This window comes from Pristiophorus japonicus, chromosome 1 (assembly GCF_044704955.1).
Source record: "Pristiophorus japonicus isolate sPriJap1 chromosome 1, sPriJap1.hap1, whole genome shotgun sequence".
NCBI lineage: Eukaryota > Metazoa > Chordata > Chondrichthyes > Pristiophoridae > Pristiophorus > Pristiophorus japonicus.
The window spans coordinates 462,128,275-462,155,390 of record NC_091977.1 but is presented as its reverse complement, the minus strand read 5'-3'; the positions used below and the strand labels follow the sequence as shown (position 1 = coordinate 462,155,390).

The 27,116-nt window shown below is 46.0% G+C and overlaps 1 protein-coding gene across 1 annotated transcript in view; it reads right to left on the bottom strand.

The window, feature by feature from the left end:
* necab1 (N-terminal EF-hand calcium binding protein 1) overlaps nucleotides 1–27,116 on the bottom strand; it is a 388,139-nt gene that overhangs the window by 265,132 nt on the left and 95,891 nt on the right. Inside the window, exon 4 of the mRNA XM_070876240.1 lies at nucleotides 593–618. Coding sequence (XP_070732341.1) covers nucleotides 593–618 — 26 coding nt within the window. The remainder of the gene's footprint in view (nucleotides 1–592; nucleotides 619–27,116) is intronic.

The window sequence follows — 27,116 nt, the reverse complement described above, 5'->3', positions numbered from 1 at the left end:
ACTTGATCACCAGCCCCAACCCCCCACCCCGCCCCCACAAAAGCTGGCAGAGGCCTAGTTGCAAGTTATTCAGCCTTTTAAGGTGACGCTGAGAATTGAGAATTGGCCTGGGGAGAAAATAGTGCTTCATAATTGATAAGTTGATTTATAAACATATATAAGTATCTGTATAAATTAAACAATTATTTGGACCAAAGTATGATCAGAAACCTAATGGAGAGAAAAACATCAATTATACACTGACAAAACAGAGTCCACATTGAACCACTGGAATAGACACATAAATATTTAATGACTCCTGCCCCCTCTCAACTCTGTTGTCGATCATCTATGTCCAGTTCTGCACTATTTTTGTCGGGAAAATAATATAAAACACAGATACAACTGCAGAGGTAGAATGGTTTGAATTGGATTTAATTGTGCCTTTTAGTTAGAAATATAGATTTTAAATCTCACATTGCTGCGAGTGGGTAAGATTGTACATTACTGACAAAAAGATAGCATACATTGATTTGAAAAGCTGTCTTATCTTTTTCTGTATTTTACTTGCTGCTCCACTGAGCACAGCAAATGGTGAAAACACAGCACTTACCACATATTTCTTCAATGTTGAGGTTGCTAAAATGGAAGCAAAGTAAAGATTTTTAGTATTATTGATCATAATTGCTGCCTTGTACATTTCCATTTTCAACCATGAATCATCTTTGATGATGAAAATGACTTTCAAATATTTATGGTAAGGCACTGTGCTTGATGGAGTATTGTCACATTTCTATAAAAAATGGCCCCTGAGAATATATTATTAATAAAATTAGACAATATTAATTGAGTGACATTTTAATTAAAAAATCATTTTTGCAATTCGAGTTCTATTGGCACTTTACTTTTTTTATATAATTGCAAATAGTATTAGAATTAATCAGTTATTTCAAATGGCACAGGAATAATTAAATCATTCTACACAAATATAATGTAATGGGTAATAAATGCCCAGATTGAAGATCATGAGGAGGGTCTCAAAAGAATAACGTTAGTTGCTTTCGAGAAATTACTTATGAAACTTGCGGATGATTCATTAGGAGGTATGATGATGATTCATTCAGTTGAGGGTGAGGAATTTATTGGTTTGCCAGATTGCTGTGTGGTCATGTCACCAACACAAATGCTCTCTGATGAAGGCTGTTGAGTTAGTTTTCCAAGGCAAGTAAGTTACATATTCAAGAAGCAATCTCCTGTGAGACCTACCTTTATTAAAATTGTGCTGTGTTGCTGCAATTTTTCCAAATTCTGGTTTATACTGGTTTATCTAGCTTTCTACCATGGGCAACATTTTCAAGACCGTGGAGACAAAGTTAAATACTTTGTGCTGAAATGCAATACCAATGCTTCACAAAAGCTCTGTTAACTGTAAACATAATTGATTGCAAAAACAGTACTGATTGTGACAATGATTGATGGTGTTAAGAATAAACCAGGACTGAAGCTAGTAGATATAATATAATCAGCGTGACACCATGATCTAGATTTTCCTCTGCGAGTCCACTCTAAATTGGGCAGTACAAAGGGAAATTTGCACATCCCAGTCCCAAACTTATTTCCCTATCCTCAATCCTGAAGGAAAAGCTGACAGCTACCCTTCATTTCCCCGCTGCATCTATGACAGCAGGGAGGTGGGGACTGGCAAGCCGACTGATTTCCCTATCTCCCTCCTCTGGAACCATAAACCCTAAGGACCACCAGGAGAGGGATAGTGGCAGTCTGTAAGGTAGCAGCAGAAAGCCCGCTGATGCCCCATGTAGAGGCATATGCCCCAACAGTGGGTATCTCTCCCTCACCTCAGGCCCTAAAAGCTTATCTTTTTAAAGCCACAGCTCAGTCCAAAGTGTAAATAAAAATTAATGCCCTGACATCTTTGGGGCTCTTCTACTCCCTTTAAGTGGCCTTTCTTCTTGCACTGTGGCAATGTTCCCACTGCAATTTCCTTTCCCAGCAGTGGCAGGCTCCCTCATGATGATAGAGAGCACACCCTACATGGGGAATGACCTCTGACCTAGGGTCAGGGTCATGGCAAAGTTGGGGTGACAGGTGGAAGTCTCAGTCCAACCTTCTTCTGGCGTAAGTCCACAAGAAACAGAAAAATCTGGTTGCAGATTGTTCCGCATTCATGAAGAGAACAAACAAGTTAACATTTTAGATATAGACTTTTTGTCAGAAAACTCTATTCCTTATTGAGGTGTATGCATAAGATTTTGGTCCATAATTTTTCAGCTTGAGGTGTTTTGCGCATAACACAAAAATGGAGTAACAATAATATGAAATAATTTAAATTTTATTTCACATTAGTTTCATCAGTGCTATCTAAGAGCATGCAAGAAGCAGAGCAGGGTTGCTTTTCTATACTGTATTTTGCTAATATGGACATCTGAAGGAATCCAAATCCCTTGCTATTTTTAATGGCTTTTCATTATGTTCTATGTGAAATAAGTTTGGGAAATTTCAACGTAGTTGTTAGTGGACATGAACCACAGTACAGACTGCACATAATTCATCGCCAATTGTCATTAGATTGTCAGTATTACTTGAAAGCCACCAAGTTGGCTGGTGTGAGGAATGCAAGATTCATACTGCAGTAAGGGGACTTTTCTGCAGCTGGTTGAAGACATGATATTCTAGCAGAGTACAGAAGCCATAAAATCAGAAAATGTGGTTCCAGTGCTGCATCACTTGAAATGTGGTGGAGTTGGACTTCCACCCATCAGTTTTCCCTCACTTTGATCCTCCCCAAATCTTTGGGAAGGGGTCATATAAATAATAGGGAGCAGCAGCTGTGCCACTGTCATTGCTACAAGTGTACCTACCTTGCAGACATAACCGAATTTCGGGGTTGCACCTTGATGGTCTTACAATATCTAAACGGCAATCAATCTCTCTCAGAGCGATTTGCTATTTGGATACGGGAATGCTGCATCCACATACAGTGCTGTACGGTAAGTATGTCTACCTCATGCAGGTGTATGAACTGCTGGCCATACAGTAAGTGGAACTGGTGTGACTTCTGGGAGAGCCTGACATCAAGCTCCCAAAAGTGAAGTCATGGACAGAGTGGAGTGGGCTGGACAAGCACCCAGGCTCCCCTCCATTGGAATTTGTCATTGCAGGATGGAAACTTGGTGGAAATGGGTTCTGCCCTAAATTCCTGCCCCTCTGCCTCACTGTGCCAGCTATCTGTGACTCCAAAACCCTGGAATTTTTATTCTATGCTCTTATAAAAGAAAAGCTGATTTCTATATTGCTCTTTTTAATACTGTAAAACCTTCCTCTTTATGTTTATATTATTTCTTAAATGTAATGTTGAAGAAATGTGATTACTACTTATGTTGCTCAGTGGGTGATTCAAAGTGGGCATCATACAATTATGTACTAAAGCAAATGATTTTTTTCTTCTGAAAGTAAGGATGGATGATGAAGAAAGTTAATTCCCACTATTATCTGCTGAGAGACACAAGTGAAATAAATTGATGGCAGCCTTTGCCATTAGTTCACATGGTATAAAGCCACATTTCATTCAGCTATCTATTCACGAAAGCCCAGGTCAGCTCCACAGACAATAAAACTGTCACTTTATGCAGCGTGAGACACCAATCTACAACTGCAATTTTTGGATCAACTTGATGGTGTGATACTGCTGCAACATGCCTTGTCTAGCAGTACACAGTGGTGTCACAAGATATAGGCAGAAGCTTTTTTGATTCTCCAGGGCTTTATTGACCTCCACTTTGACAAATGCCACAAGCAAAACCGAGTAAAATGAATCTCAGTAACACCTTACAGACCAAAATATTTTTTGAACATATGCAACCTGACTGCCAATAATAGTTAAAAAAATAATAATTGAAAGCACAGATAGCCAGAGTTTAAAGGATGTAAATGATTTGGTCTGATCTAACAACATTCATACCAATTACATCTGTCAAGTCATTTATTTATCAGTGCATGATGATGTCAAACAGAATTATTAACTCTAACTCATCACTGATCTCTAAAACTTCTCACTGATTGAAATCTTTGAAGTGAATACTGCTGACTACCAATGAGACATTCATCATCGACCGGTGGGTTGCTGGGACAACGACTGAAAAATATAAATGCAAGCCGTTTTTAGATTGCATCGGAGAACACAATGTGATTTTATGAAACTCATTTTTCTGGTGAGATTTCATTTTCTTATCATCAGCAGGGATTGGAGCATTATTTGCAGATGGGCTGACAGATAAAATGCTATTAGTAATCATGACGGGTTTTTAAAAAAAATGCATGTTGTATTTCAGTTAATGCTTAAATTCCTTTCTTAAACCTTCTGTGACAAAGACAGTGAAGCAATGGCTGACAGCATTGGCATCATCAGTGACTCAGAGAGTACAGAAAACCTACAGGAGCAAAGCAGGACTAACACCGCTTTTCTCCAAAACTCATGATCTGAATAAAAATGTGTTAATGAAATGATTCAATTATACAGACACCACAAGATGGATCACAAATTGATAGCTCCAGATAGAGAGGAGCCATTTGAATTACAAATACTCAACTGACTGTTTTTTAGTTTTTAAGAGATTAGGAAACCATTATAAGCTCAGAATACTCTTCTGCTTTCACACATTTATATTTGAATCCTGCATTTTGGCTTTACGTGTCACTTCTAATGTTTGACAAATCACTTTGATGACTCCCACTGACAGCAAAACAACACTAATCTTATATTTTAGTGTGAGCCTACCTCTTCTGACATGAGTCTGCACCTTAATCTGAACGAACTGACTGACTAACACTTCATTCTGGCAAGTACAAAGTGTGAGGATATTAATCAGGCACAAACTAATTAAATCTGATTTCCTTCACTTAAGTTAAGTGTTAACACATGTTGGTGTCAGAATTTGCAATTTACATAAACAATGTCAATGATTTGGGCTTTTACCAAATTCTGCACCTGCTGAAGTAAAACTAAGACCATAATTTTCACAGTCTGCAGCTGGGCAACCATGAAACACGTGGGGAACCCGGAAGTGTCAGCAGCGCGTTTACCAGTGGCTTTTTAACCCAACCATTGCTTTTGCCTCTGACTTCCGGGTTTCCCAACCAATTAAAGCAAGCGGGTCTGATGACGACATGCATAGGCCTATTTCAGCTGAGGTATTTAAATGAACACTGCAAAGATGACAGTTGAAGGATAGGTAGCTGCATACAATGGAGTTTCAACATGCCACAGCCTCCACTCGCTTTAGTGATGCCTCCCTCATGCTACAAGGTGCAAGGGCCCACAGGGAAATTTTATTCCCTGTTGACGGGAGGAAGAAGCCAGCCTTACTGAGGAAGGAGGCATCGCTAGATATAGCTGAAGTGTGGTGCCATGCTCCTAGATACAGTGCAGGAAAAGATTTACTAACCTCATGAGGGCAGGAATGGTGAATACAATGGCACATTCAACTACATCTTGATCTGCATGTCGTCCCAACCCCCTCACTTTGCCTAACCAAGCCTACTCCTGCATAACACTTCTCACACCAATGTACTTTGCAGTGGCACCCCTCCCTCTCTGTCTATGCACTTCCTCACATCCTTATCTGCCCACCCAACATTGACATTCACCCTCATTTAATGCAATGTCACACCTCTCCCTTACAGTCACCCTCAACAAATGTTGTCCTCTATCTGTTCCACTCATTCTATAACTATAACTCAAAGGTCTCTTGCTTCATACTTGCAGGAGAAGAGAGCACAGAACACCAGGGAGAGGCAGAGTCCACAGCTATAGAGGAGGAGGCACTTTAAAAAAATATTCGTTCCTGGGATGTGGGCGTCACTGGCAAGGCCAGCATTCATTGCTCATCTCTAATCGCACTTGAGAAGGTGGTGGTGAGCCACCTTCTTGAGTTGCTGCAGTTCATGTGGTGAAGGTACTCCCGCAATGCTGTTGGGAGGGAGTTCCAGTATTTTGACCCAGCGACGATGAAGGAACGGCGATATATTTCTGTCACAGTGGTGTGTAACTTGGAAGGGAATTTGCAGGTGATGGTGCTCCCATGCACCTGCTGCCCTTGTCATTCCAGGTGGTAGAAGTCGTGGGTTTTGGAGGTGTTGTCAAAGAAGCCTTGGTGAGTTGCTGCAATGCATCATGTAGAGAGTAAACACTAACCCCGGTGCGCTGGTGGTGGAGGGAATGAATGTTGAAGGTGCTGGATGGGGTACCAATCAAGTGGGCTGTTTTTTCCTGGGCTGTGTCGAGTTTCATGAATGCTGTTGGAGCTGCACTCATCTGGGCAAGGGAAGATAATCGATCACACTCCTCACTTGTACCTTATAGATAGTGGTAAAACTTTGGGGAGTCAGGATGTGAGACACTTGCCGCAGAATACCCAGCTTCTGACCTGTTCTTGTGGCCACAGTATTTATGTGCGGGTCCAGTTAAGTTTCTGGTCAATGGTGACCCCCGGGATGTTGATGGTGGGGGATTTGGCAATGATCGTGCTGTTGAATGTCAAAGGGTGGTGGTTAGACTATTAATTGTTGGAGATAGTCATTGCCTGTCACTTGTGTGGCTCGAATGTTACTTGCTATTTATCAGCCCAAGCCTCATCAGGTCATCAGGTCTTGCTGCATGTGGCATGGACTGCTTCATTATCTGAGGAGCTGCAAATGGAACTGAACACTTGAAATAAGCTGAGTGTCGGCATGCCTGGTGGTGAGAGATGTGGAGCTCCCAGCTACCTGGTGACAGAATTAAATATCACATAGTCACATGGCATACAACAGTCACTCATTTGACTTGATGTCAGCAGCCAGTGAAATATGATCATGTGCATAATGTTAACTTAAAACATTCTTACCAGGACAGTTCAAATTCATGTCTTTAATCTCCCACAGGTCCATCAACTATCCCACAGGTGGTGGAGCCAGAGGAGGAAGATGACTCCTCAGGGTACGTCTGAAGGCACACTGTCACAGAAGGCAGGATTCCAGCCTGTGCATGCTTGCAGAGAGAATGGAGGAGTCCACCTCAAGCATGACTGGCATGATGTCACAGGCCTTAGCTATGATGTATTCGTCCATGCAAAGAGTTGCCATCTGCATGGTACATCAAATGCGGCAGTCAAAAGAGTGCATGCTGCCCCTCACCAGTAGCTTGCACACTCTGAAGGGAAATGAAGGATAGTGTTAAAGCCAAGGAAGAGGCATATAAATTGGCCAGAAAAAGCAGCAAACCTGAGAACTGGGAGAATTTTATAATTCAGCAGAGGAGGACAAAGGGTTTAATTAGGAGGGGGAAAATAGAGTATGAGAGGAAGCTTGCTGGGAACTTAAAAACTGACTGCAAAAGCTTCTATAGATATGTGAAGAGAAAAAGATTAGAGAAGACAAACATAAGTCCCTTGCATTCAGATTCAGGTGAATTTATAATGGGGAACAAAGAAATGGCGAACCAGTTGAACAAATATTTTGGTTCTGTTTTCACAAAAGCACAAATAACTTTCCGGAAATGCTAGGGGGTCTAGTGAGAAGGAGGAACTGAAGGAAATCCTTATTAGGCGGGAAATTATGTTAGGGAAATTGATGGGATTGAAGGCTGATAAATCCCCGGGACCTGATAGTCTGCATCCCAGAGTACTTAAGAAAGTGGCCCTAGAAATAGTGGCTGCATTGGTGATCATTTTTCAACAGTTTATCGACTCTGGATCAGTTCCTATGGACTGGAGGGTAGCTAATGTAACACCACTTTTTAAGAAAGGAGGGAGAGAGAAACTGGGTAATTATATACCGGATGGCCTGACATCAGTAATGGGGAAAATGTTGGAATCAATTATTAAAGATGAAATAGCGCATTTGGAAAGCAGTGACAGGATCGGTCCAAGTCAGCATGGATTTATGAAAGGGAAATTATGCTTGACAAATCTTCTAGAATTTTTTAAGAATGTAACTGGTAGAGTGAACAAGGGAGAACCAGTGGATGTGATGTATTTGGACTTTCAAAAGGCTTTTAACAAGGTCTCACACAAGAGATTGGTGTGCAAAATTAGAGTACATGGTATTGGAGGTAATGTACTGAAGTGGATAGAAAACTGGTTGGCAGACAGGAAGCAGAGAGTCGGGATAAACAGGTCCTTTTCATAATGGCAGGCAGTGACTAGTGGGGTGCCGCAGGGCTCAGTGCTGGGACCCCAGCTCTTTACAATATACATTAATGATGTAGATGAAGGAATTGAGTGTAATATCTCCAAGTTTGCAGATGGCACTAAGCTGAGTGGCGGTGTGAGTTATGAGGAGGATGCTAAAATGCTGCAGAGTGACTTGGACAGGTTAGGTGAGTGGGCAAATGCATGGCAAATGCAGTATAATGTGGAGACATGTAAGATTATCCATTTTGGTGGCAAAAACACGAAGGCAGACTATTATCTGAATGGCAGCAGATTAGGAAAAGGGGAGGTGCAATGAGACTTGGGTGTCATGGTACATCAGTCATTGAAAGTTGGCATGCAGGTACAGCAGGCGGTGAAGAAGGCAAATGATATGTTGGCCTTCATAGCTAGGGGATTTGAGTATAGGAACAAGGAGAACTTACTGCAGTTGTACAGGGCCTTAGTGAGGCCTCACCTGGAATATTGTGAGGAAGGACATTCTTGCTATTGAGGGAGTGCAGCGAAGGTTCACCAGACTGATTCCCGGGATGGCAGGACTGACATATGAGGAGAGACTGGATCGACTGGGCCTGTATTCACTGGAGTTTAGAAGGATGAGAGGGGATCTCATAGAAACATATTAAATTCTGACGGGACTGGACAGGTTAGATGTGGGAAGAATGTTCCCAATGTTGAGGAAGTCCAGAACCAGGGGACATAGTTTAAGGATAAGGGGTAAGCCATTTAGGACTGAGATGAGGAGAAACTTCTTCACTCAGAGAATTGTTAACCTGTGGAATTCCCTACCGCAGAGAGTTGTTGATGCCAGTTCATTGGATATATTCAAGAGGGAGTTAGATATGGCCCTTACAGCTAAAGGGATAAAGGAGTTTGGGAGAAAGCAGGAAAGGGTTACTGAGGTGAATGATCAGGCTCGAAGGGCTGAATGGCTACTCCTGCACCTATTTTCTATATTTCTATGTTTCTATGAATGTCACCTTAACTAGTATGCATTAAAATCTAGACTTGGCCATTCAGCGGCCCATTGATGTGCAGCAAAGTATTTTCCAGCTCATTGTGAGCAGGGAATTGCAGCTGGGCCATGAGAGAGATGATGGCGAGGGGGAAATTGAAGTGGTTACTCTGCACAAAGCACTTCCACTTCTCACCCATTGCCCCCCCCCCCCCGCCTCCCCCCTCCCCGCCTCAGTCAGTGCCCTACACGCTGCCTCATGTCCCAATGGCCGAGTCTGCCCCTGCACAGGTGCAGGTGGAGCAGTCTTTTGCAGAGCCATCCAAAACCCGGAGTACCTCGGCCAAGAGCATCAGAGTTGGCCGAGTCGAGGGATGTGAGCAGCTTGTCCCTACCCCTGGTGAAGCCTCAGATTTTTCACGTCATCATCATCATAGGCAGTCCCTCGGAATCGAGGAAGACTTGTTTCCACTCTTAACATGAGTTCTTAGGTGGCTGTACAGTCCAATACGAGAAGCACAGTCTCTGTCGCAGGTTGGGCAGGTAGTTGTTGAGGGAAGGGGTGGGTGGGACAGGTTTGCCGCACGCTCTTTCCGCTGCCTGCGGTTGGTTTCTGCATGCTCTCAGCGATGAGACTCGAGGTGCTAAGCGCCCTCCCACATGTGCTTCCTCCACTTAGGGTGGTCTTTGGCCAGGGTCTCCCAGGTGTCAGTGGAAATGTTGCACTTTATCAGGGAAGCTTTGAGGGTGTCCTTGTAATGCATCCATTGCCCACCTTTGGCTCGTTTGCCGTGAAGGAGTTCCGAGTAGAGCGCTTGCTTTGGGAGTCTCGTGTCTGGCTTGCGAACTATGTGGCCTGCCCAGCGGAGCTGATCAAGTCTGGGCAGTGCTTCGATGCTGGGGAGTTGGCCTAGTCGAGGACGCGAATGTTGGTGCGCCTGTCCTCCCAGGGGATTTGTAGGATCTTGCGGAGGCATCATTGGTGGTATTTCTCCAGCGACTTGAGGTGTCTACTGTACATGGTCCAAGTTTCTGAGCCATACAGGAGGGCGGGTATTACTATAGCCCTGCAGACCATGAGCTTTCGGCAGTTTTAAGGGCCTGATCTTCAAACACTCTTTTCCTCAGGCGACCGAAAGCAGCACTGGCGAACTTGAGGTGTTGGATCTCGTCATCAATGCCTGCTCTTGTTGATAAGAGGCTCCCGAGATATGGGAAGTGGTTCACATTGTCCAGGGCCGCGCCGTGGATCTTGATGACTAGGGGACAGTGCTGTGCGGTAAGAACAGGCTGGTGGAGGACATTTGTCTTGCTGATGTTTAGTGTAAGGCCCATGCTTTCATACGCCTCAGTAAATACGTTGACTATGTCCTGGAGTTCAGCCTCTGTATGTGCGCAGACGCAGACATCGTCCGCGTACTGTAGCTCGACGACAGAGGTTGGGGTGGTCTTGGACCTGGCCTGGAGACGGCGAAGGTTGAACAGCTTCCCATTGGCTCTGTAGTTTAGTTCCACTCCAGCGAGGAGCTTGTCGACTGTGAGGTGGAAGATTGAGAAGAGGGTTGGGGCAATGACACAGCCCTGTTTGACCCCGGTCCAGACGTGGATTGGGTCTGTAATTGATCTGTTGGTAAAGATCATGGCCTGCATATTGTCATGGAGCAAGAGGAGGATGGTGACGAACTTTTGGGGGCATCCGAAACGGAGGACGACGCTCCCTAGACCCTCAGGTTGACAGTGTCAAAGGCCTTTGTAAGGTCGAAGAAGGCCATGTATAAGGGCTGGTGCTGTTCCCTGCATTTTTCCAGCAGCTGTCACATGCGAATGCATGTCATAAGGGTTATAGGAAACGGAAGATGGAAGATTATTAGTTGCACAAAAATATTCCTATGGGTATTTTAGATATATCACAATAATGTAAATGTATGAGTTTTGATCCACATGTAAAATTATTTCTTTGCACCATTTTCCAGTCTTACCCATTTTTGCCTGCAGCCTTCTCAATTCTGATGAATGGTAAGACAAGACTTAAATCAGTGCAATGAGTGTCTGTGAAAGAGATGCTTTGTTGCTTGCAGGACCATTTTGTGGGTGTGGGGTGGGGCGGCGGGCAGGCAAATGTGTTCAGTATGTGGTTGCCCGATGGGTACAGTAGTACAACCTAACTATAAGTTCCCATGATGAGTCCATCCCGGGCAGCAATGTACGCTGCTGCTGGCGCTGTTGATGCTGGTACTGGCCTAAGTCTTCATCTGAGATCCAAGGTGAAACAGCATAAGTGGCATCCATGCTTGCTAGCTCTAAAGTAGTGATAGTGACCTCCAATTAAGTGAAACTCACATCCAAAGCTGTAGAAACCACCTCAAATTGTAGAAATCACCTACGAAGTACTGAAAGTACACTCTGAGAACAAGTGCTGTGAGCAAAAGACTTTCACTTAGGCAAGAAAGCAGGTGTGAAGTGACTTTTTGCCTGACATTTCTTCAGCCTCTCAATTGCCGCTGTGCTCTGGCCTTGCTTTCACTGGCGAGGTTCAGGAAGCCCAGGAAATCCATGGATTCACAGTGAAAGTTGAAAACCCCTGTTGAAAAATAACCTGCTAACTACCTGTATTGTATAGGGTTAATCACATAGGGTTAATTATGATATTCCGACATTTATAGTGTGTTTTCTACTTCATGCCTTGTGGAATGTTGTTGATGCAGAGAGAGAGAGAGCGAGAGAGACCTTGATGCGCACACCATCTTGTTTATGGGATGATCGGCGCCTCGAGGTCTCATGCTTTGTGGAAGAACAGCTGGGACCTTACAGATTAGGAGTTGGCCATAAGCCACATGCACCCATGTTTGTTCAATAGTATAAAGGAACGGAACAGTCCAATAGCTCTTTGAACTTCATCTTGGACCGTGATTCGCGAGCGTGCCGGGTCCCCCAAGGCTCATGACCAGTCATCGTTGCAGAGTTCCCGACGGGCCGAAGGCTGTGAGCTTTGTTGCATCTTATCATACTTCTCTTTTCTTCATAAACTGTATTATGTTTCTTTTCTCTCAGTAAATGGTGTTTTATTTTTACTTCATTTGTCTTGTCTCTTATTTAACTTTCATCCAAATTCCGAACCTGGGTCTATTATTATCGATCCAAAACACTACCTCTTAATTGCTTTCAATTGGGACCCGCCACTCCCGAGGAGGTTTCTCGCACGCTACCAAATGCAGACCAGTGAAACGTGGAAGTAGGCAGGTTGGAGCCGGCTTCCCAATGCGCTGTCAATTTCAGCACTTTTTACTATCCACCCGCTTCCAAACTATTCACCCTTTAATGTTTCAACTCTCCCCATAATGTTAAAATGATGGTGTTAATTAACTCTTTCCTTTCAAAGCAAAATGCTTGCTATTAAGGGAAATGTTTTAATATTTAGTGGGTTGAATTATTTGTTCCTGTGCTGTAACATTCTATATGGCCGAAATTGCCATTTTGCACAGGTCAGTAATGCCGGCTGCCGGCGATAAGGTTTTCGCCTGGGCGCTGCGCACTGAGCACTCCCACAGGAATTGGTCCTGGGGATCGGCGGGTGCAATGGGGTTTGCGTTGCGCCCCGGCGATGATGTCATCGCCATGCGTGCCGAGCCCTTATCACCCCTTTGCGCTCTGTGGGGGAAATTGCCCCACAGGAGCGAGGTTTGCGTGGGGCGATGTCACCGACAGCTTCTCAAGAATCTGTGGTGGCTGAGGCTTGCCGGCTGCCCTTAAAGAGAAAAGTGGCACCATGGCGGCCGCCATTTTGTTGTGTCAGCCGTCATCTTTTCAGTCGGCCCGACAATGGCGGCCGCTGGTTCGGCCAGGCCACTGGCCCGGTCGACACCCTCCCTGGTGGCTCAGTGGGAGGCACTGAAGGTGCTGCTCAGCTCTCAGCAGCCATCCACTTTAAGAGAAGGGGAGCGACGTTATGTCATGGCGTCATGCGCGCGCTGATGTGAGTCGCGCGACGCTGAGCATCGCATACCACAAGCGCCCCGGGAGCACTACAAGAATGCACAGTTACCACCCCCACCATTTTTTTTCCTAAAAGAGGGCAATTCCGCACCGGCTCCAGCATTTCCCGTGCCGAGGCGAAACGAATCATGAATTCAAATTATACACAGTAATTCCAGTGCAGGGCAATTTCGGTCCCTATGTTTCGAGAGAGTATGGAAATTAGAGTAGGACGTTTATGTAGGCAGAAAACATTGGTGCTGACTTGACGTGCTGAATGCCTGTTTCTGTGCTGAAATATACTATGGTTCTTTCTTCTGATTGAGACCACAGTGAATAATTTAATATTTATATTATGCAGACTTCGATAATATTCACATTCTCAAAATAAATTAAAAATAATATAAACTCAGTCCTCTTTCTGTCTCCTCTTGACAGCGAATGCTTCCTTTGATCACCATGTGGGCTCTGTAAGATGCTGCTTAAATTCACTGATGTTTCAACTGCTAGACAGATACTAAACCTATCCAATGTACCTTTGTAATTTTACTTTTGTTTCAAAGATTGCAAAAAAAAACTCGATTAAAACAGCATAAACTGGTGTTTTCCTCTGTCTGCAGGAACCTGGTTTTATCACTTCTGAGTGGATTAGGGGAAATACTGTGCAGCTCAATTTGATGTAAAATGAAATCGGGTGGCCAATTCACAAATGCTCATTTTACACCTTCGCTAAAGTTGAAAATTTCACCCTTAATTTTCACCAGGATCCTAGGGGGCGATTGAGGGTGGTAACCTGTTGGGATGGGACTTCCTGCGCCCAGCATTGAATTGGGCTTACCATCCCTTAAAGGAAGTGGAGTGCAAACTCGCGCGCTCCAATTCCGAGGTGTGTACTGCAATACTACACGGATGCTCTGCGTAGCTTCAACGTCACTCCATTTCACTTAAAGGATAGGGCCGCTGTGCACTCTGCAAGGCCTCTGATGGTCTCCACTGGACCACCAGGGCAGCGTGGGACCGGGGCTGCAGCCCGGCACTCAAAACGGAGTGCCAGGCTGCAAAAGAACACAAGAAATAGGAGAAGGAGTAGGCCATTTGACCCTTCGAGTCTGCTCCACCATTTAATAAGATCACGGCTGATCTGATTATGGACTCCGCTCCACTTCTCTGCCTGCTCCCCATAACCCTTTGTTCCCTTGTCTATCTCCACCTTAAATATATTCAATGACCCAGCCTCCACAGCTCTCTGGGGCAGAGAATTCCACAGAGAAGAAATTCCTCCTCCTCTCTGTTTTAAATGGGTGGCTCCGTATTCTGAGACTATGTCTCCTAGTTTTAGTTTCCCCTATGAGTGGAAATATCCTCTCTGTGTCCACCATGTCTAGACCCCTCATTATCTTATATGTTTCGATAAGATCACCTCTCATTCTTCTGAAGTCCAATGAGTATAGGACCAAGCTACTCAACCTATCTTCATCAGTCAACACCTCATGAGTGTTGTGTATCTGTAAAGCATGCACTCCCATGTTCCATCACAAGAGAGCACATCCCCCAAAGTCCCAAGGGATCCCAGCATCCCTTGGGAGCACTGGATATAAGCCGGCCCCTAAGGCCTGTTCCTCACTCTGCAGTGTCTTATAAAGACTGATGTCACTGTTACTTTAACCTCCCTGTGTGCAGTCTCATCTGTGTTAGGAACACAATAACTGGCAATGAGTATACGAATCCAACGCAAAGATGCAGCAAACTGTGGGCATCCTGGAGAAGTTCTCGGAGGGTGAGGACTGGGAAGCATATGTCGAACGGCTAGACCAGTACTTTGTAGCCAACGAACTGGACGGAGAAGGAAACGCTGCAAATAGGAGAGTGGTCCTCCTCACGGTCTGCCCGGCACTGACCTACAGCCTCATGAAGAACATTCTGGCTCCGGTGAAACCCACAGATAAGTCGTATGAGGAGCTCTGTACAATGGTTCGGGAGCATCTTAACCAGAGGGAGAGCGTGCTGATGGCGAGGTATCAGTTCTACACGTGCCAGCGATCTGCAGGTCAGGAAGTGGCGAGCTACATCGCCGAGCTAAGGTGACTTGCAGGACAATGTGAGTTTGATGGCTACCTGGAGCAAATGCTCAGAGACCTTTTTGTACTGGGCATTGGCCACGCGACCATCCTAGGAAAACTTTTGACTGTAGAGACACCGACCCTCAGTAAGGCTATTGCGATAGCACAGGTGTTTATGTCCACCAGTGATAACACCAAACAAATCTTTCTGCACACAGGTGCTAGCAATGTTCATAAATTAACTGGAACTGTGTTTGCGAGCAGAAATGTACAGGGCAGAAACCACGAGTCTGCAACTGCCAGCAGGCCTCAGGTGAACCAGAAGACTCAGAGTCCACAACAAATGATGAATGCAAGGCAATTCACACCTTTTTGGTGTTGTGGAGGCTTCCATTCAGCCTATTCATGCCGCTTCAAAGGGTATGTTTGCAAGAGCTGGAACAATGGGGCACCTCCAATGAGCTTACAGATGAGCTGCAAGCTCTGCAAAACCTGCTAACCACCACATGGCAGAGTAAGATCGGTCCATGGTGGATCAAAGCAATTTTGAGCCTCAGGGAGAGGAGGCAGATGCTGAAGTACATGGGGTGCACACATTTTTGACGAAATGGCCACCTATAATGCTAAATGTAAAATTGAATGGCTTACCCGTAGCCATGGAACTGGACACTTGCGCGAGCCAATCCATCATGAGTAAAAAGATGTTTGAGAGACTGTGGTGCAACAAGGCACTCAGACCAGCCCTGAGCCCCAGCCACATGAAACTGAGAACGTACACCAAAGAGCTCATCACTGTCCTGGGCAGCGCCATGGTCAAGGTCACCTACGAGGGCACGGTGCACGAACTGCCACTCTGGATTGTCTCGGGCGATGGCCCCACATTGCTTGGAAGGAGCTGGCTGGGCAAAATCCGCTGGAACTGGGATGACATCCGAGCGCTATCACATGTCAATGAGGCCTCATGTACCCAGGTTCTTAACAAATTTCCTTCCCTTTTTGAGACAGGCATTGGAAACTTTTCTGGGGCGAAGGTGCGGATCCACTTGGTCCCAGAGGCACGACCCATTCACCACATGGCACGAGCGGTACCTCACATGATGAGGGAGAGAGTGGAAATCGAGCTGGACAGGCTGCAGCGCGAGGGCATCATCTCCCCAGTGGAATTCAGCGAGTGGGCCAGCCCGATTGTTCCAGTACTCAAAAGTGATGGCACGGTCAGGATTTGTGGCGATTATAAAGTAACTATTAATCGTTTCTCGCTACAGGACCGATACCCGCTGCCCAAGGCAGACGACCTATTTGCGATGCTGGCAGGAGGCAAGACGTTCACCAAGCTCGACCTGACTTCGGCCTACATGACGCAGGAGCTGGAGGATTCTTCGAAGGGCCTCACCTGCATCAACACGCACAAGGGACTGTTCATCTACAACAGATGCCTGTTTGGAATTTGATCGGTTGCAGCGATCTTCCAGAGAAACATGGAGAGCCTATTCAAGTCAGTACCATGCATGGTGGCTTTTGAGGATGACATATTGGTCACGGTTCGGGACACCGTCGAGTACCTACAAAACCTGGAGGAGGTCCTCCAGCGACTGGATCGTGTAGGGCTGCGGCTGAAGAGGTTGAAATGCGTCTTCATGGCAACAGAAGTGGAGTTTTTGGAGAGGAAGCTCGCGGCGGACGGCATTCGGCCCACAGATGCCAACACGGAGGCTATCGGGGAATGCGCCCAGGCCACAGAACATCATGGAGCTGCGGTCGTTCCTGGAACTCCTCAACTATTTTGGTAACTTCCTACCGGGGTTAAGCGCCCTCTTCGAGCCCCTATATGTGTTACTGCGTAAAGGTGAAAACTGTGTATGGGGAAAAAACCAAGTAATTGCTTTTGTGAAAGCCAGAAACATTTTATGTTCCAACAAACTCCTTGTATTGTATAACCCGTGAAAAAGATTTGTGCTAGCATGTGATGTGTCGGGTGTGTATTACAACAAGCTAATGTTGCGGGGAAGTTGCAACCTGTCGCCTATGCCTCCAGGAGCTTGTCTAAGGCCGAGAGGGCCTACTGCATGATTGAGAAAGAGGCATTAGCGTGTGTGTTCGGGGTAAAGAAAATGCATCAGTACCTGATTGGCCTCAAATTTGAGCTGGAAACCAATCACAAGCTCTTCATAAACCTGTTCGCTGAAAACAAGGGAATAAAAATTAATGCCTCAGCCCGCATACAAAGGTGGGCACTCATGCTATCAACGTATAACTATACCATCAGTCACAGGCCAGGCACCGAGAACTGTGCGGATGCTCTCAGTCGGCTACCATTGCCTACCACGGGGGTGGAAATGGCACAGCCTGCAAACTTGTTGATGGTGGCGCAGCCCGCAGACTTGTTGATGGTCATGGAAGTGTTTGTAAATGATAAATCACCTGTCACGGCCCGCCAGATTAGGACTTGGACCAGCCAAGATTCTCTGCTGTCCCTAGTAAAAAACTGTATACTGAATGGGAGTTGGGCTAGCATCCCCGTTGAAATGCAAGAGCTAATCAAGCAGTTCCAGCGGTGAAAGGATGAGCTGTCCATTCAGACAGACTGCCTGTTGTGGGTTACTGCTTAGTGCTATCCAAAAAGAGCAGGGAGACGTTCATCTCGGATCTCCACAGCACACACCGGGTATAGTAATGATGAAAGCGATAGCCAGATCCCACGTGTGGTGGCCTGGTATCGACTCTGACTTTGAGTCCTGTGTACGGCAATGCAGCATGTGTGCTCAGTTGAGCAATGCGCCCAGAGAGGCACCACTAAGTTTGTGGTCCTGGCCCTCCAGACCATGGTCGAGGATCCATGTTGACTATGCGCGCCCGTTTCTCGGTAAAATGTTCCTGGTGGTGGTGGATGCTTTTTCAAAATGGATTGAATGTGAAATAATGTCGGGAAGCACCGCCACTGCCACCTTTGAAAGCCTGAGGGCTATGTTTGCCACCCACAGCCTGCCTGACATACTGGTCAGTGACAATGGGACATGTTTCACCAGTGCCGAATTTAAAGAATTCATAACCCGCAATGGGATCAAACATGTCACCTTGGCCCCGTTTAAACCAGCCTCCAATGGGCAGGCAGAGCGGGCTGTACAAACAATCAAACAGAGCCTTAAATGAGTCACACAAGGCTCACTCCAAACCCGCCTGTCCCGAGTATTGCTCAGCTACCGCACGAGACCCCACTCACTCACAGGGGTGCCCCCGGTTGAGCTATTCATGAAAAGGACACTTAAAACCAGACTCTCGCTGGTTCACCCCAACCTGCATGATCAGGTAGAGAGCAGGCGGCAGCAACAAAATGTAAACCATGGTCGCGCCACTGTGTCACGGGAAATTGATCTGAATGATCCTGTGTCTGTGCTAAACCACGGACATGATCCCAAGTGGATCGCGTGCATGGTGATAGCTAAAGATAGGAGTAGGGTGTTTGTAGTCAAACTAGAAATGGACAAATTTGTAGAAAGTACCTGGACCAAACGAGACTGCAGTTCACAGAGTGCCCTGAACCACCCACAGCAGTCACCACCTTTTTCGAGCCCACAACACACATCCAAAGGATCAATGACATCACCCCGGACCAGAAAATTGAACCCAGCAGCCCAGCAAAGTCAGGCTCACCCAGCAGCCCTGCAGGGCCAACAACACGCCAGCCCAGCGAGGGCACAGCCAACACACCAGAACAGACATTTGTACTGAGGTGGTCCACCAGGGAAAGAAAGGCTCCCGACCGCCTCACCTTGTAAATAGTTTTCACTTTGACTTTGGCGGTGCTCAATTTAGGTAGGAAGTTACCGAAATAGTTGAGTAGACCCAGGAACAAATGCAGCTCCGTCACATTCTGTGGCTTGGGTGCATTCTTGATGGCCTTGGTTTTCGCGTCCGTGGGCCTGATGCCGTCAGCAGCAATTTTCCTCTTGAGTAATTCGACCTCTGGTGCCATGAAGACGCACTTCGAGCGTTTCAGTCTAAGTCCCACTTTGTCAAGATGATGTAGAACCTCTTCCAGGTTGTTCAGATGTTCTTCGGAGTCACGACCTGTGATCAGGATGTCATCTTGGAACACGACGGTTCTGAGAATGGACTTTAGTCGACTCTCCATGTTCCTCTGGAATATTGCTGCAGCTGAGCGAATTCCAAAAGGCACCTGTGATAAATAAACAGTCTCTTATGCGTGTTAATGCACATAAGTCTCTTCGACGTCTCAACCAACTCCTGTGTCATGTAGGCTGACGTCAAGTCCAGTTTGGTGAACAACTTCTTCCCAGCTAGCCTTGCAAACAAGTCATCAGCCTTCGGTAACGGGTACTGATCCTGTTTCAAAATCCTGTTGATGGTAGCCTTGTAGTCTCCACAGATTCTGACTGTGCCATCACTTTTCAGCACAGGAACAATGGGGCTGGCCCATTCGTTAAATTCAACCGGTGATATGATCCCTTCACACTAGAGTCTGTCCAGTTCGATTTCGACTTTTCCCCTCATCATATACGGAACTGCCCGAATTTTATGATGGATGGGTCTTGCATCTGAGTCCACATGGATCTGCACCTTGGTTCCCGTGAAGTTGCCGATGTCTGGTTCGAACAGCGAGGGGAACTTGCTGGGTACTTGGGCACATGTATTTTTCTCTGACAACAACGCCTTGATGTCGTTCCAATTGCATCTGATTTTTCAAGCCAGTTCCTGCCGAACAGCGTTGGGCCATTGCCTGGGACAATCCATAGCGGTAACTCGTGAATCGCACCATCATACGACACTTTAATTGTGGCGCTGCCAATTACCGTTATGAGTTCTTTGGTGTACGTGCGCAACTTGGCATTGACTGGACTCAGCCTGGGCCTCACAGCCTTAGTATCCCACAGCTTGTCGAATGCCCTCTGGCTCATTATCGATTGACTCGCCCCGTGTCCAGTTCCATCGATACCGGCCCCCCATTAAATTTCACATTGATCATTATCGGTTTGCTCTTAATTAGGAATGAGTGCAGTCCATACACATCCTCCTCTGGTATCTCTGATTGCGTATCCAGATCCGCGCTAGTCTGACCATCATCCTCCATGTGGTGTATCGCAGCACGCTTGCTCATCTGCGGACACTTGCATTGGAGATGCCCCACTCTCAGACAGCCTTTGCAACTATATTGCTTAAATTGGCACTGCTGGTGCCGGTGATTTCCCCCACAACGCCAACACGGAGAAATTGGATGCATTCCCGCTGGCAGACTTTGGGCAGTCACAGGTTTGACGTACGCAGTCAGGTAGGCCCTGCCATGTGCCATTCTGTCGAACGGCGAATCAATCACATTTACAGTACTTGCTGAGTTTCAATTTTTCACTGATATCTGCTTTAGAATTCTATCCATCGTCATGCATGACTGAGTGATCGTGATGGCCCTGTTCAAGTCTAACGTCTCCACCGCCAGTAGTTTACGCAGGATCACCTCACGGTTGATGCCGGTTACAAAAAAGTCCCGCAGCATGTCTGCCAACACAGCCCCGAACTTACACGGTCCCGCTAGACGTTTCAGGTCGGCATCGAATTCTGCCACATTCTGGCCCTCTGAGCGAACGTGCGTGTAAAATCTGTATCTCGAGATGATTATGCCTTCGTCTGGCTTAAGTTGGTCCTGTACCAGTGTACACAATTCTTTATACGTCTTCTCTGTTGAACTCACAGGCAGGAGTAGATTCTTTATCAGACGATAAATTTTTGGACCGCAAGCCATGAGGAACACCACCTGGCGTCTATCTGCGTCGCCAACCTCCTCCATTTTGTTGGCCACGAAGAACTGGCTCAAATGGCTCACAAGGTCTGCCCAATCTTCTCCTTCCACAAATCGATCCAACAATCCAATTGTGCTCATTTTTGCATGCAAAGGTTCTTGTTGCCTCGTCGCCAAATGTTGTGTATGCAATAACTGTTAGACTGAGTACTGTTTAACTCCAATAGTTATGACCTTGTCTCTGCTTTATTAAGGCCCAAAGTGACTAATATACAAAATGGCTGGCCTTTTATACTTGGGCTGCACATACGTGCGTGCAGCTCAATGATCTCCAACAGTGACGCCATCTGGTGGCTAGTGATCCCAAAAGCACATACATGACAGAAATAGTGTGATGGGATCTTTGCATCCACCTGAGGGGGCAACTGGGGCTTCAGTTTAACGTCTCATCTGAAAGACAACGCCTTTAATAGTGTCATCATCATCATCATCATAGGCAGTCCCTCAGAATCGAGGAAGACTTGCTTCCACTCCTGAAGTGAGTTCTTCGGTGGCTGAACAGTCCAATACGAGAGCCACAGACTCTGTCACAGGTGGGACAGATAGTCGGTGAGGGAAGGGATGAGTGGGACTGGCTCGCCGTACGCTCTTTGCACTGCCTGCGCTTGATTTCTGCATGCTCTCAGCGTTGAGACTCGAGGTGCTCAGCGCCCTCTCGGATGCACTTCCTCCACTTAGGGTGGTCTTGGGCCAGGGACTCCCAGGTGTCAGTAGGGATGTTGCACTTTATCAGGGAGGCTTTGAGGGTGTCCTTGTAATGTTTCCGCTGCCCACCTTTGGCTCGTTTGCCATGAAGGAGCTCTGAGTAGAGCACTTGCTTTGGGAGTAGCACTCCCTCAATGTCAGACTAGATTTTGTGCTCGTCTCTGGAGTGGGCCTTGAACCCACAACCTTCCATCTCAGGCGAGAGTGCGACATCTGTACCACAGCTGACACGTAAGTCTTGGGAAATTACAGAAGAGGCAGTGGGAGATGGGGGATTTGGAGGTGAGCTGCCCAGGGACAGGTTGTTAATGGTAAGGGATGGTCTATTGAACAGTGAGTTGTTACAATTAAGGTGAATGTCTGGAGACTGTAAGATCTCCGATTATTGCTCAGATGCATCTTGAAAATTAAATATGAGAGTCCACCCTCAAAATTATTCCCCTCGTTAGCTTCCTTGGTGTTGCTTATAAAGAAGCATTAATTGTGGAGGATGAAGGAATGGCTGAGATATTAAATAAATACTGATAAGTTGATAAGGTGAGCTGAAGTAATGTGGGAAGAGGCTGGCGTGGAGCATAAATCGGCACAGATCTGAATGGCGAAATGGTCTGTTTCCATGCTGTAAATTCTATGGGGCCGAAATTGGTGAAGGCCAAGGGCTGCCCAAAATGTTGATGGCTGCCGAGATACCTGACGGTACTTTGGGCGGGAGTTTCGGCAAAAAGGTCCTTGAAAGGGCGCCCGGCGGCATAGCGGGATTTACGCTGTCAATCTGGGTAGCAGCGGGAGGGAGCTCTCAATCTTGGCGGCAAAGGCTTGGAGGGTCGAAGAGCTGAAAAGAAAAATCAAATTCGAAAGAAAAAGAACGGAACACTTTCAGGGGACCCCATGCAGATAAGTCACTAAGAAAAATATTTTAAAAATGTTCACTAACATTTTTTTGCAGGTCTTCATACCTACTGTTGGGTATAGACCAGCCTCCATGCAGAGGTCCTTCCCCTCTTGTAGGGGGTGGTGTGTGGGTCAGGTTCACTTCTGACCTGAGCGGTTGGAATCGCTCCAACTCCCTGGGTTCTAGACTTTGGTTTTATTTGGGGATGTGACAAAGTGCAGCAGATAATTGGTTTTGGTGCACGAAACTTTGCTTTTATTTAGGAAAGAAAGTACAATGTCAAAACTCACAATCTCTAGAATAAGGAACACTTTATTACACATACAAAAGGGGTTACAGAAGATAATACACCTCCCACCTCCCAATACCTAAATCTGACTAGGTTAAACTCTAGGGTATCAGGGATAATGCTCACCAATCTTCTTATTCACAGTTAGCGGTGGTTCATGATTTTGGGGTTCACTGGACTCTGTAGGTTCTGCTTGCTGTGCCCCGAATGTCGTGGAAGACTTCTCACTGCATAGTGTTCAGTTGGGTTGAGTCCGCTGATGCGGTAGGGCACGTATTGGATTTATAGGGTGAGTACCCACTTTCTTCTTGTAGGAGTAGGGCTTTGGGTTACTTTAGGTAATGTTTCACCTGTTGTAAGCCAGGAATAGATTGTAGAGTGCAAAACTTTCGAACCTTCGGTTTCTTCTTGAGTAGTTTCTTTCTAAGGATTTGTCGATCGCGGTGGTTCGATGTTACCATATTGGCTTTGGTCAATTTGTTGCCGCGATGAGTTGGTGATGTCCAAAGTTACTGGGAACTGCTTTTCTCTGCCTTTTGATGATGGCAGAGCAGTGTAACCCAGGAGTACTGTCGAGCCCGAAGGTGCCGAGGCTCAGAAGGCTACAGAAAGCTGCGTAGCGAGCTCCTTAGAAGGCTGATTAACCCATAAAACAGGGCCTCAATTATACTTTGAGAGCCTTTCTAATCTGTGCGCCAAATCAAACCCGATTCTTTGTCTTAGTTTTGGCAGGCTTGGTAATTCTTTGTTGGATTTTGGTGGGCTCATTAACGGTAACTTGTTTAGGATGTGTCGATCAGTTGAATTCGAGTTGCGATTGTACAAATTATTTTTGGTGTTTACATTGTCTGCCTAGGCCTGGGTTTTCCATGCAGGCCGGATTGGCGATTAACATTATGCATGTGTTGGATGGGTTTCATGCTCAGAACTATGACTGGCTAACTCTGGGTCAATTGTTGCTATGTTAATGTCTCCTGGGGAGCGGAGATTTGGAGTTTACACAATTCCCCAGACAATTTGTTCAGCTCCAATATCCCAGACAGCTCCAATACCCAAAACTGGAATTTTCAGAGGTTAGTATTCCCCTGGTTTTGCAGTCCTTTTCCCTTGCAGACCCATGCACCCTTTAACAATCCCAAAGTTCATTTTAAGCGAGTCCAAAATGATCCTTCCTTAGGGTTTCTTCACACAGAGGGGGAATCTTTGAATTTTGAGAAAACTCGAGTTTTACACCCTTCTTGCGCCGTTTCCCGCCGACTCCCGACTGCACCAATCTGCGGGAGGTTACTTGCGCCACTCGGCCGTCCACTAACGTCAGTGGGCAGTTCCGGCGGTTCTCCCCTCCCACCCGCTCCAGCCCAAGTGCAAACTGGCACAGGGCGGAACACAAAGAGGAATGTTGGCGGATCTCGGCAGCAGTCGGCGGTAAGGCCATCAATTTCAGCCCCATAGTAATGAAAACATAGGTGTGCTAGAGGAGGATATAGAGCAATTGTGAGAGGTAGCGGTAGAAAAGAAGTTGTTTCTGAAAAGCAGAACTCAAAGTGTATAAGTCACCAGGCCCTCATGACATGCACCCTATGTTGTTGAAAGTAGTTAGAGAGGGGATAGTACACAATTTTTTAATCCTTTTTAAATATGCAAATCTTGACACTGAACTGGAGAATAGCAAACGTAATGCCTTTGTCACATGAACCGCATCCAGCAGGTCACTGAGTGAAATGGAACCACTATACTTTTCGAATCCTGCATGACTATTTGCAAGTAGTTCCCACAGCACTTTTACTTCTTTCTATTAAGCTGATGTTTAATGTGCAATATTCCCAGAACTAGCACCTGTGAGTACTTTCTAATTCAAAAGGAATCTTTTCCAGTTGCAACATCTTACGAAATAAACACTCCTGAATCACATGAACATCATCTCCCCTTTGCAGCAACAACATTTTGGTAATTTTACTCATTTGTTCAATCTCTTACTAACCTTTTGGTACTGCTTATGCTGGGTTCAAGTGATCAATTTGTATCAACTTCCTACTTTTTAAAAGGTTTTTTGGGTTAATATTGTATTATCACTTCCTATAAAGGAAACTCTCAGCATCAAGCACTCACAGGCTAGGTAGAACATAATGGCCCGGATTCTCTGGGGTTTACGACTGCGTACCGGTGCGTACATGGTTGTAAGTGCCCCGCAAATTCCGGGTTTCCTTATGCGATGGGCATGCGTGAAAACCCGGAACTTATGATCTGTTAAGTTTCACCTTGGACAGATCCACCGCATCCCCGGGAAATGGAGATTCGCTGGCGGAGAGTTGGACTATTTGCCCAACTACCGCCCAGTGAATTCGCGTGAAACTCTTATGCCTAGTAAAAGCAGGCGTAGGAGCTTCTTTTACCAGTGTAAGAGTTTAAATAATTATTACAATATATATTTTTAATTATTTCAACATTAAAAGGGGGAAATTGCCCCCTTCTTTAAGGCCTGTTACTGTCTCTAATGGGGCGGTAAGGCCTTTCCGCTTGGGGGCAAGCACCGGGGCTGATCCATCCGGAATTGCCCCCGAGCCGGGGGCAGCAGGAACGGGTTTCTGCCATGCCCCATGTTTCTGACCCACCCGGCATGCCGACCCCTTACCGCCTGGCGGCAACCCCTTTTCCGTCCCACAGGGGAAGTTGCCCCGGCGTGAGCACGGCCGACAACAATCGGTACCCCCGACAGCTTCGAGCAGCGGGAAGCAGCCAGTGATTGAGCGGAGCTGCCACCCTTTGTTTTGATTGTTGACTGACTCGTGAGTCAGTCTGACAATGGCGGCCGCTGGTTTGGCCGGGCCACTAACAGGCGGCCCTCCCTGGTGGCCCAGTGGGCTCTATGTTGGCTTCGCAGCGTCCCTCTCCCTTAATGGAAGGGGAGGGATATTGTGAATCGTCAGCACGGTAGTGATAGACACTGCCCCGCAACCAACACAAATCCGCCCCGCAACAAAGCGCTGGGAAGCGATGTCAGAGTAATAGAGCCAAATTTTCTGGCTCTTCCCTTTGACTCCTGCCGGGCGGTAAATTTGCTGCTAATTCGAATAGCCTCCCCAATTTCCCACTGAGGGCAATTGCGGCCCCAAAAACTTTACAATTAGTTATAGGTGATTTGTAGCCCCATTAAAACATTTCAATTTATTTTTCAAAAAATTAAATTTTTGTTTTGAATGTTAAATTTAATTGTATTTTAATTAATTTAATTAATTTTGAACATGTACTGATTTATTTTTTACTTAACTGGTGTGTAATTGTGTTTTTTAGGGGATTTCTATTAATTCTTATGGGGATTCTGTGCATAAATGGAATCCCCATAAGCATAAGGTGATCCCCTTTTTGACTGGTTCGCCTGGCCCACAAAATCCATGGGGCGCTTATGAACCACGTGCATCCCTGGAATACGTGGGCCTTTATGTATGCCTATACGTAGAGGCCCAGGAACGCAAATGTTTGAACCTCCGGGACCATTCGGTAGGTTCGTACTTTTCTTATGATTCAGAGCTATTTGCCCACAGGAAGCTTCCTACCAGACATTTAGAGGCTGCATGGATGAATTACAACAATTGTACATTCCTGTCTGGCGTAAAAATAAAAAAGGGAAGGTGGCTCAACCGTGGCTATCTAGGGAAATCAGGGATAGTATTAAAGCCAAGGAAGTGGCATACAAATTGGCCAGAAATAGCAGCGAACCCAGGGACTGGGAGAAATTTAGAACTCAGCAGAGGAGGACAAAGGGTTTGATTAGGGCAGGGAAAATGGAGTACAAGAAGAAGCTTGCAGGGAACATTAAGGCGGATTGCAAAAGTTTCTATAGGTATGTAAAGAGAAAAAGATTAGTAAAGACAAACGTAGGTCCCCTGCAGTCAGAATCAAGAGAAGTCATAACGGGGAACAAAGAAATGGCAGACAATTGAACAAGTACTTTGGTTCGGTATTCACTAAGGAGGACACAAACAACCTTCCAGATATAAAAGGGGTCAGAGGGTCTAGTAAGGAGGAGGAACTGAGGGAAATCCTTATTAGTCGGGAAATTGTGTTCGGGAAATTGATGGGATTGAAGACCGATAAATCCCCAGGGCCTGATGGACTGCATCCCAGAGTACTTAAGGAGGTGGCCTTGGAAATAGCAGATGCATTGACAGTCATTTTCCAACATTCCATTGACTCTGGATCAGTTCCTATCGAGTGGAGGGTAGCCAATGTAACCCCACTTTTTAA